The following is a 17,319-nucleotide window of genomic DNA, read 5'->3' on the forward strand; positions in this document are numbered from 1 at the left end:
GAGATTTTCTACAGAGATTATAGAATCATTATGGTTGGAAAAGACCTTCAAGATCACTAGGTCCAGCACCGCTAGACCACGTCCCGCAGCACCTCGTCTACACGTTTCTCGGGCACTGCCAGGGACGGTGACTCCGCCGCTCCCCGGGCAGCGCGTTCCGACGCTTCCCCGCGGTCCGCGCGTGGAATTCCTCCCGCTTCCCGCCCAGGGATCCCGTCCCGCTCCCGCCGCCCCCGCGCTCAGGTGGCGCCGCGCGCAGGCGCCGCCCCGCGCAGGCCCCGCCCCGTGGCGCGGCGGGCGCGCGGCCGGCAGCGGCGCGGCGGGGCTGCGCGGGGCGGGCGGGCGCGCTAAGGAACAAAAGCGCTTCCCGCGGGGCGCGCCGTGCCCGCCCGCGCCTGCCCGCCCGCCCGCGCGGCCGGCTCCCCCCGCGCGGCTCGCGGCGGCGGCGGCAGCGCAGAAGGATGCGGCTCCTGCCGTGGGGGCTGTGGCTGCTGTGTGTCGCCTCGCCCGCGGGCCGCGCCGAGAGCGGCGGCAAGGCGCGGAGCTGCGCCGAGCTGCGGCAGCTGTATGGGGCCAAGGGCTTCGCGCTCGGCGGCGTGCCCCAGGCCGAGATCTCCGGTGAGTGCCCCGGCGCGGGTGGCCGCGTGGGCTGCGCGGGGTCCCGTGGTGGTGCCTTGCGCGGGGTGTCCCGCGTCAGGTGTGCGGAGCCCGGGGGGACCCGGGCGCCTCCTCCCTAGCCCGGCGCTATTATCCCACCAGCCCCGCTCGGCTTCTTTTGTACGGATCCCCCGGGGTATGGAAAGAACAGCAGGCTCTGCCTCCAGCCCTCTTTCCTGCTAAGCTGGGGAAGAGATGCTCTTCCTTCCTTTCTTCCTTTCTTTCTTTCCTTTTTATTTATTTCCCTCTTTTTTTCCGGCGCAAGTTTTGGTGCTCCAACTTGCGCGCGGTGCCGGGGCGCTCGCGGGAGCCCCGCGCTCCAGACAAAGCCCCGGCGTGCGGACGTGCCACAGCCACCCCACGGGGACATCCCGGCCACGGGGCCGCCGCGCTCGCCGCTCCCCGGGAAGGCACCGCGGGGAAGGCTCAGCCGCGCGAACGTCGCCTCAACGCGAGCAAATTGGCCCTTTCTTTGTCGCGCTGCCACCAGGAGCGAGTTCCCACAATGACGGGTACCCTGCGCGGAGCTGCGGAGCCGCCTGAAGGGCGCTAGGAGCGGGGAAAGGACTCGGTTGAGCAAGAAGGTGCCTTCCGAATCCGCGCCGTGGCCGGAGCCGCCTCCGGGTGCTCCCTGGCTGGAAGGTCCTTGGGCTGCGGGTGCTTAGGGGTGCGCGGGAGGCCAGGCATGGCCTGGCACCCCCTGCCACGGGGTGGTGTCAGCTGCGGTCACGAGCGTGGGGCAGCGCCTGGTGCTCGCGGGCGCAGAGGGACGCGGCCAGGGACACAAAGGTTTCCTCGGGTTTTGTTTCTGAGGTGCTCCCGGTGTGTGTGTTGGGTGCCTTAAGCAAGGGGTAGCAGTGGAAGCTGTAGTGTCTGACCGGTGCTTTGGGGCTGTCGGGGAGAGCCGCCCAGATGCGCGTTACACGGACGAGAGGAATTGCACGGGGATCTGCCTGGGGAAGAAGCCTCTGCTTAAAAAGCCGCCTGCCGCTGCCGGAATTATAAGCCTGGTAGTTAAAGCATTGAACAGACGTGGATTTTTGTTGGTTATTGGCATGTGTATCTTCTAAGTCGCAGCTATCTGGGAATGCCCTTTGCTGCTGCTGTAGGGCTTATCCTGTGCGGATAAAACCGCCTCTGGATCAATATACTTTATTGTGAGCATTTCTGAGGCTCGTAGTAGAGGGTGGGGGGGAGCTGTCACGTGCTGGGCAGGTTAGTGCGTAAGTTAATGTGGGTTTCCCTTGTCAGATCGGGTGGGATTGGTGTCTCTAAGCATCTGTGTGTCTGTGACAACTTGTGGGCAAGTTAAAAAGTGCTGTGGACGCTGGTTCGGGGATGGACACGCGCCGGGGTCTCCCCACACGGCCGGTGGGATCACAAGCACCACCACCTTTTCTGGGCTTATTTCCAAGCCCTGCAGTGGCTCCGGAGCCGTGTCCCAAGGGTGCTGCCGGGCAGGAGCACCCGAATGCCCCAAATCCGTGCGCCGCGGCACCCCCAAGCGCACCCCAACCTCGAAAGAGGCATCCAGGAGCGCGGGCTGCATCTCACCCCGAAACGCCTGGCCGCGTGTTGGGTTTAGCCCGTTTGCAGCCCGCTTTGCACCTTCCAATCTGGGCTCTTTGTTGTGATTTAAGAGGATTATACCTCGAAAAACGCTCAGCAGAAGGTAGCGCCGCGGCTGCCGGCTCAGCAGGGTGAGAGCAGCGGCCGCTGTTATTAGCTGGCCAGGAGATAGGGATCTGTTCCCGGGATAAACCCTCAGCCCACCAGACTGCTCGTGAAATGCCAAGACGGGAGTTGCTGCTTTTCTCGCTGGTGTTTGTACGATGCCTTTAACGTGTTCAAGTGCTCCAAGTGTGCAAGTAGCTGCGATTCTGTGGGTTTGGGGAAGACGCGCGGTGTTGCATCCCAAGGCTTTGAAGTCAGTGGCCAAACTCCCAGACTTGGAAGTGGCGTCTGCTCGTGTTAGTAATCCCGGGCAGCGCGTGCGCACGGGGCTTCGCGGGGCTTTGAACGCCGAGGGAAATGCTCCCTACCCCTTGGGTGTGGGAAAATTAGGGACTTGGCTTCCTTAACACATAATAACACGAGCAAAGGTTCCTGGGCGTCGGGGAGTGCTGCAGCACCTTCTCCTGTGAGCGCTGCCAAATGTGGAATAAGAAGGATCTCGTGCAGAAAATTCCGTGCTTTCTGCACCCGTCAGGCCACAGGGCTCGGGGTGGCTCTCACTGGATATGGGTGACCGTCCCCAGCGCCTTGAGCAGATGCCGTTTCCTCGCTCTGAGTTGTGCTGGCCTTTGCTGCCTGTCCAGGCCAGTGCTTTGCTTGTTCATCCCCAAGGTGAATCCTTCCTCGACCTGCCCTGAACGCAGGAGAGGGACGTGAGGCTGCAGAAGAGCAGAGCACAGGGCAGAGCTGGCCGGGCTCCCCCGGGCAATGTCCCTGCTCACCTAACTGTGCATCTCAAGGCTGTGCTTTCCCGGATCCTTAGCTGGAAGGAGTCGGAACCAGCTGTTTTCATCGGGCGGTACAACTTTGCTTTTAAAGGAAACTGTGTCAAGGGGGCTCTTCATCTCCCTGGGAAAGATCCTTCCTCAAGGGGAGCGTCTCGTTGCTCCAGCGCTCTTGCGAGTTGTGGTTGTGTTTGGTTTGGAATTACAAAATGCAGATGCGGCTTCTGGAGGGCAGCCAGTATATGGTGAACTCCCGAGTGCCAGATCAGCGTGGTGACGCTGACAAACTTAAGGGCAAGTTGGAATGGGTTTTGTAGCCTGCTTGGTTAGAGTGCCGATTTTAATGAAGCAAAACCCTCACCGGTGCCTCTTCTCCATTCAGCAAGTATATTGGTGCAAATGCTAGAATAGACTCTGCTTGAACTGCATCTTTCCATACCGGCTTTGTTTAAAATCCATATTCATCTTAATTTGCATATTTTACACATTGTGATTGTTTTGTTGATTCCTCAGTGCAAAGTGTGCGCACACAGTAATTATGAAAATTACATTTATGGAGAAAAATGGGCTCCCTCTAGTGGTTAATGACAGGCCCTGCTTGCAGGCTCCGATGAGCATCTGTCCCGGCTTCCCTAATTCACGTCAGAAATTCAGAAATCTGGGGAGCTCTGTGCTTAGAGTTTCCTTTGCTTCCTTTTTTTTTTTTTTTTTTTTTTTTTCTGTTTTGTGGTGATTCTCTGTTCAGAGAATGTGCCTCGCTGTCACTGCCATGTGGATGACTAAGCGCTCACCACGTAATTACCCTTATCAGCTGTGTCTGACAAAGCTATTTCAACAGCTTCTTTTGTTGGCGAAGCAAAACATGACGGAGCCTGCGCTTTCCTTAGCCCAAATCTTGCGTTCTCACCTCGCTGGAGACCCTCCTGCCCTGTGGCACTTGCCCCAGCTCCCCTTCCTGCCTCTTTGGCTCTCAGAGGAAGCCAAAAATACTGGGAACAGATTGTGCAGTGTGCGAATCTGTAGGCTTCCTTACGAACCTTTATGAGCTTGGATTTCCCCAGTTCTGGTTGAGCCCGTGTTCTCCTGCGTATTCCTGGGAATTCCCTTCTCCATGTCCGTGCTGCTGCGGGAGGTGCCTAGCAGGGAACAGGGTCAGGAAAGCGTTGCGTTTGGTCGACGTTAGCAAGAGATGAAGTTCAAAACTCTGCATCTTTCAAAATTCTGGAAGGTCAGCGTTTCCTTTCCTATTCCATGGAAAGGACAGAGTGCCCTCTCCCCTCGTGTCCGTACGCTCCGACCGCTCCCCGCTGCGCCCGTTGTGTCCCAGGCAGGTGAAACCCGTCTTTAAGCAACGCTGGATTCCCAGGGAATCGGGTTACCTCCGCTGCCAGATTCACTGGTAAAAAGCACCGAAGCTTCAGACCGCAGCACGTACAGCGCTTGTCTCTGCACGACAGGGCTGCGAGCTGGGTCAGCGGCGTCTGCCCAGGAATGGGCTCCTGTTTGCGCTGGAATTCTCGAGACTTGGAAAACTGCTTTTTTTCCTTAAGATTTGGGCACGCAGGCTGTGCAGCAGTTGTTCACAATGCTCCAGCCCTGTGTTTTAGAAAATATATTAATCACAATTGTGTTGACTGTGCAGAGCTTATAAAACTAATTTAGTTTTTGTGCTTTTTCATATACAATGCAGCATGGATCAAAAGTGCAGAATTACCCAGCTGTTGTGAACTTCTCTGCTAGCAACATGAGTTAAAAACATTTTTTTTAATTTGCCATGCATTTTTCTGAAGTACTAAAAAGGAAGAAAACAAAAACAAAAGTATTTAGTGTGGTTTCAAGGAGCAACAAGATAGCACTTATGTGCACACTCAATCTTTTATATGACTAAAATGCAAATAGTGTATGACGAACAGTTTTGGCTCGCAAAAAAAAGCTGCTGTTTTATAGGATTGTAAAAACTACACTGTGTAATTTGGCTGGAGTGGTTCTTGGGTCTCTGCTTTCCCCGAGTCGGGAGGCAGTTGCGTTTTGCTCTGGTTGTGGATGCGGGGTTGGGCCGGGGCCGCCCGTGGGCGCTTGCTCGGCTGGGCCGCAGCGCAGTCCCCGCGTGGAGGCCTCGCTGCGGGAGCTCACAGCGCTCGTGTCCCCACTTTGCGCTCTGCAGACACCTGCTTGGCCTGTGACAGGGCACCAGGCGAGCCCTGCAGCCCCCGTCCCTGCCCTGGTCCGTGGCAGGTCCCGTTGCGGCGCGCGGAGGCTCCTGGGGTTGCTGTGAGGCTCTAAGGCCAAAGCAGAGGTGGAAACTGCTCTGCGGGGGCCTGGGGCAGCGGTGGGAGCCCGGGGTCCCCACGGTGGCAGCATGTGGACCCCTCGTGCTCTGCTTGGAGCACCCGTGGGTGCGGAGCCCTCCTTGCGCCCGCCGCCAGACCGGGGCACGGGTGCGTTTAAGCCCGGATCTACCAAACGCGACGCGATGGTGCTTCAAAGAGCCGCCAGCCCTCACAGAGGTGTAACCGTCACGCAGTGGTGGCCCCGCTGCAGTGCCAGAACGACCGGAGGTCCCCGCGCAGAGGGGCTCCCTGCAGGTCCGCCCATGGGGACAGCGTTGTCCCCGCGGAGGCTGCGCCGTGTCCTCCCTTGGGAGTTCGGAGCAGAGAACTCCAGCTGTTGGACTCATTGAGTCTTGAAGTTGCGTTTGACTTTGTTATTTTTTATTCTTTTTAATTCTTTTTTTGGTTGGCTGAGGATTCTCAGTGGCTGAGTTATCCCTGGCACGCGCTGACTCCAGGAGCGGAGAAGCTGCAGCGTGGGCCGCGTGGCTCGAGTTCCCCAGCGCCCTGGAGCCGGCGCTGCTGCCGTGTGGGCCAGGGTGCCCGCGGGGCCACGGGCCTCGGTGATGAGGACAGCGGCGCAGGGGCTGGCACCGCTGCCTGTCGCTGTCTTCGTGAGCGGGACTCGATGAGTCGCAGAGTTTGGGAAGAGTCAGCTCAACTGGCCTAGCGAGTGGCTCCTTGGTGCCACCCGCCCCGGGACGTAGCCATCAGTACAACACGTGGGCTTTGGGCCTGCTGCTGGGGTGGTTGGGGTGCCTGGGGACACGATAAACAAGGAGATGCTGTGAAAATTAGGTTTGTTGGGCATTAAAAAGGGAGCTAGAAGAAGTCCTATTGTTGTCTATAACGGGAGCAGAGGAAACGGGGCTGGGTTTAGGCTGTGTGGGACAGGGTGAGGGTGACAGGCAGAAGTTGGAACAGGCGAATTTTACTTTGATACATGGCAAAACGTTCAGCTTGAGGGTGATCAAATCCTGAAGCAGAGGACCAGGGAGGTGGTGGGATCCCCAACCTTGAAGTTACTCACATTTTGCATGGATAAGATCCTGACTGGCCTTGCTTTGAGCAAGGGGTTGGAGCAGGTGACTCCAGCGGGCCCTTCCAGCTTAAAGTGTTCTGTGCTGCTGTGTGAATGTTGCATTCGTGCCACGCGGGACAAACTGCGGATAGGTGGGAAAAGCTGCCTCCTTGGCGGAGCTCGAGAGGAGCAGGCAGGAATGGAAACCCTGCAGCGTTTGTATTTCTGAGATTGCTGTTAGTTTATGAAATACGGCACGTAGTGAAGAGCCAAGAGGAGAAGCACCGTTCCCGTGTGTGACACACAGCCCGTGCTGGGGCTCTCGAGATCTGGGCTCAGTTTTGTGCTCTGGCATGACCTTGGACAAGATGCTTCAGCTGTCTGTATTTCCTGTCTTTAAATGGTAACGTTTTTGTTTTGTGATTTGTTTTTAAATTATAATAGCTTGGAGTGCTATATCTCACTGTTTCACAATATTTCACTATACGGTGCTGGGCACGATGGGACCATAAATCTTCATCAGTCCCGTGATACGTGAATAATAAACAGTAAGAGCAAGATTGAGGGCCATGTTGTGCCTCCGTTGCTCGTGATGGGTAAGGGCTTTTGCTGGTTAAAATGCCGTGCTGGTCAACCCATCCAAGATGCATGGGCCTTGCTGAACAGGTTGTGTGAGCCCATTGGCTTGATTTTGTGTTTTTGTTTGTTTTGTTTCATCGTTACTTGTTGACTGCAGGTATCTAAACAATTTACTTTGCAGGTCAGGGAATAATAAATTCCTTTAGTTTGTATCCCTTTCACTTCTTTAATTATTTTTCACTCGTTACTTAGTGTTTCCTTCAATGGATATTGAGCTGTGTTCATTAGAAAGGAGTTGATAAGAAGGAGCTGGGCTGCTGGATGAGTGCTGTGTGTCCAGGGAAAAAGAAAACTGGAATCTCCAGTTCTGTTGAAGATGGAAACCAAAATTGTAGAGACAAACTGATGTTTAACTTCAGGTTAGAGGCAAGGTTAGCCAGCACAGCTCTTACCTTTGCAGCCTAGAATATAGGTTAGTATTATTTCACTTGGTTCCATGCCTGGAGTTGCACTGCATCTGTTGTTTTTATTTTTAGATGGTTAGGAAACCAGGGACTACTATGTAGCCAGCTATTTTTACTGTGATTGTAAGATAGTGTCTAATAAAATCCTGTGTAGTAGAATCCTAGTTGTTGTAGACAACCTTTATGTTTGCAACTGTGGTAATATTTATGGTGTTAAACCACTTGCAAAGTGTGATAGTGTGTTTAGACCTCCCGGGTCCAGATAGAGCTGGGGAGCAAATAATTTGGCTGCAGGGCCATGCGTGTCCCAGGAGCTGGGATACCAGGGTGTGTATTCCAGTACATTCCAAGGAAGGCTGAGATGCTGAAGCAGACCATGAGGCCTGCGAGCAACGTTGCTCTTGGTAGAAACCTAATTTTTTGAACTAGAGCAAAGCCAAGAGCATAGAGGCGATTTCAGCAGGAAACGGTGCTGCAGGCAGAGGTCCCGTGCCCTGGTGTGCCAGGCTGCTCCTCCCGAGGTGTTTTCCAACCCCTCGCAAGGAGCTGGTCCCTGTGCAGCCACCCCCACGAGAGCCCTCCATGTGGGTGACACGACCCGTGTTTGTCGTAAGAGAAAATGACACTGGCCAAATCTGCCATCACAGGCGTGTTGCTGTCAGCTTTGGCAGGTGCATGGGTTCTGGTAACGCTAATGAAGACAGTCTGCTTTTAATTTCAGCTCTTCCCTGAAGAAAGGGAGAGCTGGCAGCCGGGAGATTCGGCAGTGTCCTTACGTGGAACTTCTTTCCTTGTTTTCCATGGCTCGCCCTAGCCGAGGAGAAACTGTTAATTAAAAATGTTCCTAAAGTAGCCAGATATTCAGGAATGTACTTATGCAACAACTACCTCTACCAGTCCTGCATTAAATCATCCTTTTTTTGGCTTTGTTTGATGAGTAATCCTAATTAACCAAACAAAAATACTGCTTAGCTTGCGCTTACCTTGGCACATCTCCGCTTCCCGCGTGATGGAGGGGCCGAGGAGGCAGGCGGCCGTTCAGGTGCCCGACGGACCCAGCAAGGGCCGCAGGAGGGAAGGTGCCCCCGGGAAGGCTCCCCAAAGACTCGTTTGGGCCTCTGCCTCCTGCGGGGACGCCGAGGAGCAGGGGGGGCAGCGCTGCTTGTCCGGCACCTGAGTCGAGGCGGGTGGTGGTTGGTTGTTTCTAACAATATTAAGGGGGAAAATTGTCTTTCTAGACCAAAGCCAAGGCTGTAGTTGCCTGGAGCTGCCTGGTAAAGGGGCTGCGTTTGCTTGGGAAGAGCCTGCAGCATGAGGTGGTGGAAGAAGCGCGCGGGGCTGCGGTGGCTTCCGGGCTGCGCCGCGCGAGCGTGGCGAGGAGGGGCCGCGCTGCTTCCCAGGTACTTGGCGATGGATTCTCTTCAGCTTGGAAACGTGAGTGCTCCGAGTGGCGCTCTCCATGGCCGAGGTTATCTGCGGCAGCCTGGGCGCCCGGGGCCGTCCTGCGGACGTGCCGTGGCCGTGTCCTCGGAGGCGGCCGTGCTCCGAGCCGCTCCGTGCGCTGCCGTGGGGCTGCTCAGGCTGTTCGTGACCGCAGCAGGGCCGGGCCGTGACCACAGGCTGGTTCCATCTTTCTTGGTGACCATCTAATGGATGGAGAAGATGTTGTCTTGGGAGTAGGTGGTGAAGGTCGGAGAAGATTTTTGTCGTCTTATGTTTTTAGGTGTTTAGAGGCTTGTGCAATTAATGAATGTGTAGTTACCACGAGTATACAGCCAAACAGTAGTGATGGATACAGGCGGCCGTAATCCCGAGCAATGATTGAGGAATCATTATGGTTGGAGAAGACCTTCAAGATGGAGTCCAGCCGTAAGCCCCTCAACACCGTGCCCGTTAAACCACGTCCCCAGGCGCCTCATCTACACGTTTCTTGAACGCTGCCAGGGACGGAGACTCCTCCGCTTCCCTCCGCAATGATTTCTTTTCCTCCTCCCGTGGCTTTATGTGGGGGTTGGTTTGGGCTCTTTTGTCTCTCTCTGCGGATACGAGCAGTATGCAATATTTACTTTTTGACTATGTTTTCCCCATCGGATTAATTTGTTTGGGGATACTGTTTATTTCTTGTTTGTTTGAAGCCTGCTTTGTCAGGCTGCTGGGTAAAGCTTTCCTTTTTTGACAGCCTTTTACTGATGCTTTAAAGCCCCTCTTTGATGTGAGCTCAGAAACATAGATCTCATTCTCTTTATCGTTTTCCCTTGTCAGTTTAAAACCGGTTATGAGTACCACAACCTATTAAAAACAATCTAAGCTAGCCTCTCAAGTGACAGATATTCAGGGCCTATCTCTTATTCTCAGGACTCTATAGAGGAGGCTTTGCTTTTGAGGAAATAAAGGATGCTGCTTGATAAGGAAACGTGGTTGGAACAGCTCAAAAAGTTCTTCTCCGCAAACTCTTCTGGAAAACAGCAGAGCAGCAGGATGTGCTGGCGAGTTTAGTGTGCTGGAGCTAGCTAGCCAGCTGCTTGAGTCTGCTCTGAGCTTCTGTTTTCTACGTGATCCCTTAGTGATAATTTGATGTCAATAATTTGAATTATGCAAATTCCTTCTTGTCTAGTGCAGACATGAGTAACGGCGTGGCAGGCTGGCTTGGAGGATGGGGGACTGGAAGAGAACCAGGGCATCACGACCAGTCCTCCCCTGTCCCATACGGCACGGGGAGCTCTGCTGAGCATCTCCACATGTTCCTTGGCCAGGAAATACCACACAGACCCTACACCAAGGGGCAGTGTCAAAGAGAGCAGGAGAGATCAAAGGCATGTGCCAGTGTCCTGGGACGTGTTTGAGGGGGAATTGCATAGAAAATCTCCTGAGCTCTTAATCTGCCTTCTTGGGAGGTTCCTTACGTCTTTCCATGTCCTTCACAGTGACAGCACCATTCCCCAGTCCCTCAGAGGGGACAGAAGTGTGTGCTGCTAGATGCCAAATGACAATTTATTCCTGTGCTAGGTTGCCCAGTTTAGGAAATAATCTGTGATACTCTGGGGTGCCACCAAGACCTTTCTGCAGCTCCTTGGGGAGCACTTCAGCCTGTGGATGGGGGACCTGGAGGGTTGGCAGTGCCACCCTGTGCTTGTCCTTGGGCTCCATGTCTTGCTGCAGCCCGGAGATGGTTGTCCCGTTGTCTGCTGTGGTGTGGGCAGATGTTCTCCCAGGTCACGGAGAAGAAAAAACACTTAACCGGATGGTGAGGCATTTTAAAAATTATTTCAATTTTTGCAACATCGTCATATCTTAAGCTTTATAAAGGAAAAAAAACTTTTTTTTTTTTTTTTGGAGTGCAATTACCTATAAGTAAATGTACCTTTTTGAGTGGGCGTCGTGCAGTTTTCTGGCACTGCTGGGGTCTCCCCGGTGCGTGGGGGGACCTGCGCTTCCCGCAGAGGTCTCCCTGTCCCTGTCGGAGGCGCTGCCGGAGCGGGACCGGCGGCGCCGGGCTGAGCTCGCCGCGTTGGGCGCTCCGCACGCCTGCGCCGGGCTTGTCCGCTCCGTCCCCTGCAGCTTCCAGGATCCAGCCTTGCAGTAAGTGGCGTTTGTAGCTTCACCCTCAGAAGATCTGCCAAGCTCTTTCACTGCTGCCCTTTTGGTCTGATTTAACCAGTTTCTTATGGGCAGTTTCCTCGTTCTGCACAGCTGTGTGACAGGCCTTTGTGGACATCTGCGGGAGCCGGAGCTTTTGTTTGCTGTAATGGAAATGTTGGAGTTACCACATCCCTGGGGATCCTCCCGCTGAAGGGAGGATACTCTGAGCGGCCACTTCTGCACCCCAGGCTCATGTCTCCTCCCGATGATACGCAGTGTTTCCTGGTGCTCTGCCCGTGGTGCCTTCTTGCTTTGGTTCCCTGGCCAGAGTCCACAGAGCACTTGGCACCCCGGCTCCGCACAAGGCATGGGGCACCTGACCAGGAGCGCCGCGTCTCAGGTGTCCCCACGGCCTGTGCTCCCCTCCGAGCTCTCCTTGTAGGCCACGCGTGGACACCCACAGCTGCCGTGGGGGGTCTCGGTGTGGGTTTTGCTGCTGTTTTGTGTTTTATTTTAGTCTGTCTGCTTCACTGATGTGCCCGAGTTGGAGCTGAGCACTTTGAGGATCTGGCCGGTCTGGCGGATGAGCAGATTTGTTCACAGCCTGGTGGGAGCTCTGCTGCCAGCCTGGCCCTTTGCCACCGCCACCGTTTGATGGCAGACCCGCTCCAGAAGGGAGAGCGGGGTGTCTGTGCCTGCCTTCATCCCTGTCTTCCTCGCGTTCAGCCGAGCGCCGGGATGGTCGACGTTTCATCCGAAATCCCTACGGGAAAGCTCTCGGCCTTACCCAGCCCTGGAGTTAATGGTACCTTTTAAAATGTGCTGCTCAGGCGCAGCCTGGCCACAGGCACTGACCTCTGTTGGAGCTCTTAGGGCTGTGTGATTAAGTGAACAGCAGCTTCTTACAAGGAAAGCAGAAGTCTGGGCAAACTGGAGCCGTTTCCCATGTGCCCAGCTCCCTACGTGCCGCCCGTCTGTGTCCTCTGCTGTCGTGGCTCTTTCTGCAGTGTTTGCTGGTGCCCCCAAAAGGCTGCCCAGGGTCCCTAGGACCTAAAGACTTTTCTTTAAAGAATTTTCATTGTGATGGACGAGGTGAAAATCTGGCTTGCGGCATGTACAGGTCAAGGTTTTCTGAGTTCTGTTATGGGGAGAGAAAAAGCCTAGAGCCCCATGGGGAGTGGGGCTGGAAAGGGAATGCCAAGGGGTAACGGGTGCAAATTGAAACACAGGATGTTTTATCTCCAAATGAGGAAGAACTTCTTTCCTGTGAGGGTGGCAGAGCCCTGGAACAGGCTGCCCAGGAGGCTCCTTCTCTGGAGCTCCTCCCAACCCGCCTGGATGCCACCCTGTGCCCCGTGCTCTGGGTGTCCCTGCTGGAGCAGGGGTTGCACTAGATGATCTCCAGAGGTCCCTTCCAACCTCAACCATTCTGGGATTAGATCTAGTCCTGAGGAAAGGATTTGGACTGCTACTTGTGGAACCTGGAATCTTCTCTTCCTCCAAAGAAGGGATGTGGCCAGTGTTTACAATTCCCCTGGTGGGTGACCTGGCTGTTGCTGCTGCATCGTCTTACCAAGGCAGCTCTGCCTGCACCAAGGCACAGACGGGGCAGGAGTTTCAGCAGCTGCAACAAGGGGGTAAGAGGAGCTGCGCCGGTGCCGTGGGGAGCTCCGCGGGGAACGCCGCGGGTTTGCAGTGGGATTTTCCTTTGGCTGGAAGTGCATCTTCTGTCACCCTGTCCCAGGGTAAATCGGTGAAGAGGCTGTCCCATCCTGGTATCGCATCCCAGTTTGTGAGCCCGTGCTGGGGAAGTAGCAGTGCAGTTGGCATCTCTCGCTTCTGGAGAAGGGCTGTGTGGCCCTCTAGCCCCAAGGGAAATAGTGATAGTCTCTTTGGGAAACGTTTGCCTCTTGCTGGCTGTGAGACTCTTCTACAATTTGCTTTTCTTTTATAGAGGCAATAGGCTGTTGGCTATGCTGTTATTTTGCCCCATTGTTCACTGTCACTGTCAATTTCTTCTTTCACGTTTTGCTACCAAAGCACCAGTTTCTTGGAATTACACCCTTTCTAATGCCTTCCATTGCTAATTTAGCTTTAAGTGATCCCTGGGCAGCCACAACTCCAAGTGCCTGTAGGTGGCTGGGCAATTTGTCCTCTAGGAGATGCTTCGTTTCAGTACTTCCACCCAGCATTTTAAGTGGAATCATCTGTTTTACGACTGCTTTATGAAGCAGTGCTCCAGGTCTGTTTGTTTGCGGGTTTTGTTGGTTGCCATTTGCAGTTCCAGGTTTGGGGCCAGGCGCTCGCACCCCTTGTCCCCGCGGGCACCGCAGCGAGGGGCTGCTCTCCTGGGCCTTGCTGTGCCCTGGAAGGCCGCGTTGGTCCCTGTCCCGGAGACGGAGCCGCCCCTCGGAGTCCATCGTGGTTGCGCTGTTGAACTGCCTGCCGGCTCGTGGGAGCTGCTTGCCTAGGTCTGGGCTGCTTAATGAAAGGCCGAGAAACCCCACAGGGAGATATTTTCAAAATTAAGCATTTAGGAAACGTGCGCCAGCCCGAGCTAACCACTTTATCTGGAGACGTTCATGCAGCATTTTGCAGACTTGAGACCTCTGTTTCCCAGAGGTCATAAAGTAACCTGCTGCCTTCCCCGTTGGCAAGGGATGGATGGGCTTCCCTGCTCCCTCCTGGGTGCCGCCCCGGGAAGGGGGGCTGCCGGTGATGGACAACACGGATGCGCTGCCGTAGCGAGCAGGCCCGGCTGGCTGCTCTTCATGCTGTGGCCTGTAACTGCACCTTGGAAGGAAGGGAGTCCCATCTGTTACGTTATCAGAGCCCCTGTCGTGACTTAAAAGTTGGGTTTCTTTTTTTTTTTTTCAGTCTATTATAACCACTGCTTTTTTGTCACCTTGGAAATGCAGCACATTGAGACATATGGAAGCTAAGCGCGCGCACACACACACATATATATAGTTACACACGTACGTAAAATCTTCATTAGGTTTTCCATCTGCAGAGCATATCCCCATAGAGACTTCAGAACAGGCCTTCAAATAAAGTAACAGCAAAGTATTTGCTGCCTGGTTTTGTGGTTGGGGAAATTGAGTTGCTGCAAAGTGAAGTGATTTGCTCAAGGTTGCTTTGAAAGCTGAGGATTTAGAATTACATTTCTTCCATTATTTTCCTTGATTTTTATTTTTTTAATTGGTATGGTTTCAGTCCCTAGCGTGTTCTTGGGTTTTATGGGTGCTACAGATGAAAACTACCACTGGTAAGAGCCGAGTGGTTGGTTTGGCTAATAAAGTTGGAACCTATCTGCTGACTAGACTCAAGGCACTTGTTACTCCGCTCCGCTCTTGGGCCAGTGCGGATTTGGGCTTCCTGGAGCTGCGTCTTCGGGACGGCTGCGTCGCTTGTGCCTGACGGTGGCATTTTATCCCGGTGGGATGAATCCAGCCCTTCCCAGCATGGGGATTAGAAACAAGTCGCATGGTCAGGTGTGGGCGAAGAGCCCAGACGAGTGAAAATCGCTGCTGAATAACTGACCTCGCAGTTACACTGAGGCTGGTGAACGGTACGTGGGAATCGGGGCCGCCTAATCCTCACTTCTGTTACCCTCAAGATACAGGCAGGGAGATAATGTACCGTGTTTTCCTACAGCGTGAGAAAAGCAGCTCTTGTATCACCAAAAATGCTCAATTTGTCATGTATCTTAATGGCATATCCCTGCCAGCGTAGCCTGATCGCTGTGCTGGTGCCAGCTGCTAAACCAACGTTTTCTGAAGCAACCTCAGAAATATCCTATGTGCTTCCATCCATGCATTTGTCCACCATAAATTAAAAATGGACCTCAATGACTCTACCTTAGAGAGAAAACATCTGCTTTTGCCCATGGACCTGTCTCATGGTGACAGCAGTGTTAAATACAAGGGGCAAAAATTCCTTCTAATGAAGGGAAAAAAGGCAGAGCTCCAAAGCCCAGAGCTGACACATGGGTGTACTTTTTAGCGGAGTGACGTGCATGTGTTCATTTAAGCACATGTATAAAAGCCCAGAGATTTGAGGCCTGGAGGATTGTCCCTGCTTCAGATTGTGCTTCAGGTCCCCCGTCAGGAGGATTCAAAGGATGGTGGGTTGTGAATTGTTATTAAAGGTGCTTTATAAGAAAAAAAAATATCCTACCAGTTACAAAAAGAAAACACAATAAAAATTAAATCAGTAGAGTAAAATGGTTCAAAACATGTTGCTCACTCTTAAGTTCCTGCTCTTGAAACTTTATCTGTTGTCTTGGCCTTTGGTGGGTCTCGTGAAGAGCCACGGAAGGGATCAAGCTTTCCCAAGCTTGATAAACTCTGGCTTTTTTAAATCATCCTGTATGGCACTGGGTGTAAAACTTGCCCAGAACAGAAGTTGTAGTCCTCAAACCTAAGTAACCATTTTTCCTGAGCAGTAGAACCAGCCCAGGAGAGCTGTTAGATGCCCTAAAATAAATAAATATTAAGCCTGAGGGAGAGACGGGTAGGTAATTACCTGAGGTCTGGCTTTTGTGTCCTCTCAGAAGCTTAATTTAGACTTTGGGCAGCTGAACGGGCCCTGCAGGAGGGGGCACGTAGCTGCTACCAGTGCATTTGCCCTGGCGTTTTCATCTGCTCCCTGCCCGAGTCCCACACGTGGGGGGAAGCTGCCTGGTTTGGAGGGAGGAATGTGTGGGGTGGAAGCGAGGGCTGTGCGGCCTCTCCCGGCCTGCGGCCTGCTGCCGTCCCGGGCAGGCCGCTTCGGGGAGCACCGCGGGGCTTTCCCTGCTTTCCACTGGGTGCTGACTTGCACCGCGTTGTCTAGGAAAGGAGGAGCACATGAAAAATGAGACTCCAAAGGTGCTCCGTTATATCAAGACAAGTGGCTGGCACGGTGGAAGTGGATGGAATGAAGGAGTTGAGTGCGGCCGCTAGGCGAGCGGCCTACCCAGGCCCAGGCAGCCCTGCGTGGCGCAGAGCTCAGCTCAGCGGGTCCGGCGGCCCGAGCCAGGCCTTGGAGACACCCTGGGCTTTGGCGGAGCCGCCTGATCTAAAGCAGGGCAGTGCACGGGCCATGAAGGCTCCTGAGTGTTTATTCTCAGTCCTCTAAGTAGGTGCATTCAGCAGTGCAGGAGCTGATCCCTGGTAGCTCCAATGAAAGGCTTTGGCTGCAGCAGTCGGCTCTGAGCTGAAGATGTGAGCGGATTCCAAGTGCTGGATTACCTTTTCCTTGTGTTAAGTCCCCATGCCAGTACCTGAGGACGGCCCTGGGGTGCAGCAGAGCTGGGTTGTTCCTCCAGTGCCTTCCCAGGCCTCTGACCTGCCAGTCGGGGCTTGTTTTGGCCTCTCGAGGCCGGGAGCACTTGGAGCTGGAGCGCGGTGCAGAGGAGGCGGCAGCCTTTGTGTGCTGCATCCCAATCGCTCCCGGCTTTCCGGAGCAGCCCGGCGAGGCATTGAGGGCTGGGATCGGGATTCAGTAGCGCTTGGACTTTTGAGACTGGACTTGGGATTGCAGAACAGAGCTGGATTTGGTTGCACCAGGAGCACGTTGAGGCTCACGAGCAATGTCCTTGGGGCAGGGAGCTGCATCTCCATCCCATGAGCTTCCAGCAAGCGCACGCCAGGACTGAGGTTTGCGACCGGAGCTCCTGGGATTAGGCCCGTAATCATAACGCAGCTAAGTCCACCTTGGTAGCACTCCCTGCATTCCCAGCCCCAGGGCCAGCTGCAGGGCTGGTTGTGGAGAGAGGGTCTCCCCCAGGCCAGCAAGTGCTGCTGACTGCTCCTGTGTCCCGAAAAGCTTCAGGATTTCTTGTGATATTTAACACGTGCCTAAAAAGTGGCAGTGAATGAGCAGAGAGGATCATCTTTCAAATCTACCATACAAACCCGTGCGTTTGGAGCCTCGCCAGGCCCGTGCTCCTGGGCTCCTTGTGCTGGTCCCATTGGACAGCAGAGCTGGCCCACCCGGGGCATGGCCAGGCTCCCTGTTTGGAGACAGTGTGCCAGGTTTGCCCCTTTTGTCCAGCTGCTCCAATTTGGAGGTTTTCCAGAGGTTCTTAGCTTGGATGTGAACGTCCTGTACCAACAAGAAGAGAGGGAAAGGTCGGTGAACCTGCGTTTCTTCTGTAGTGATGGAAGCAAGTGGCAGCAATCCAGTATCTCAGCAATGACACTTGGAGGAGGATGTTATTTTTACTTTCTTGAATTTGCAGAATT

General features: G+C 54.3%; 1 protein-coding gene across 1 annotated transcript in view; it reads left to right on the forward strand.

The window, feature by feature from the left end:
* The first annotated feature begins 381 nt into the window (after positions 1-381).
* Positions 382-17,319, forward strand: part of GPC1 (glypican 1) — a 109,976-nt gene continuing 93,038 nt past the window's right edge. The window contains exon 1 of the mRNA XM_088530221.1: positions 382-618. Within this exon, the coding sequence (XP_088386347.1) occupies positions 462-618 (157 nt within the window). The 5' untranslated portion in view covers positions 382-461. The remainder of the gene's footprint in view (positions 619-17,319) is intronic.

This window comes from Tinamus guttatus, unplaced genomic scaffold (assembly GCF_059628265.1).
Source record: "Tinamus guttatus ecotype Peru unplaced genomic scaffold, ASM5962826v1 Tinamus_guttatus_pri_ptg000364l, whole genome shotgun sequence".
NCBI classification, from domain to species: domain Eukaryota; kingdom Metazoa; phylum Chordata; class Aves; order Tinamiformes; family Tinamidae; genus Tinamus; species Tinamus guttatus.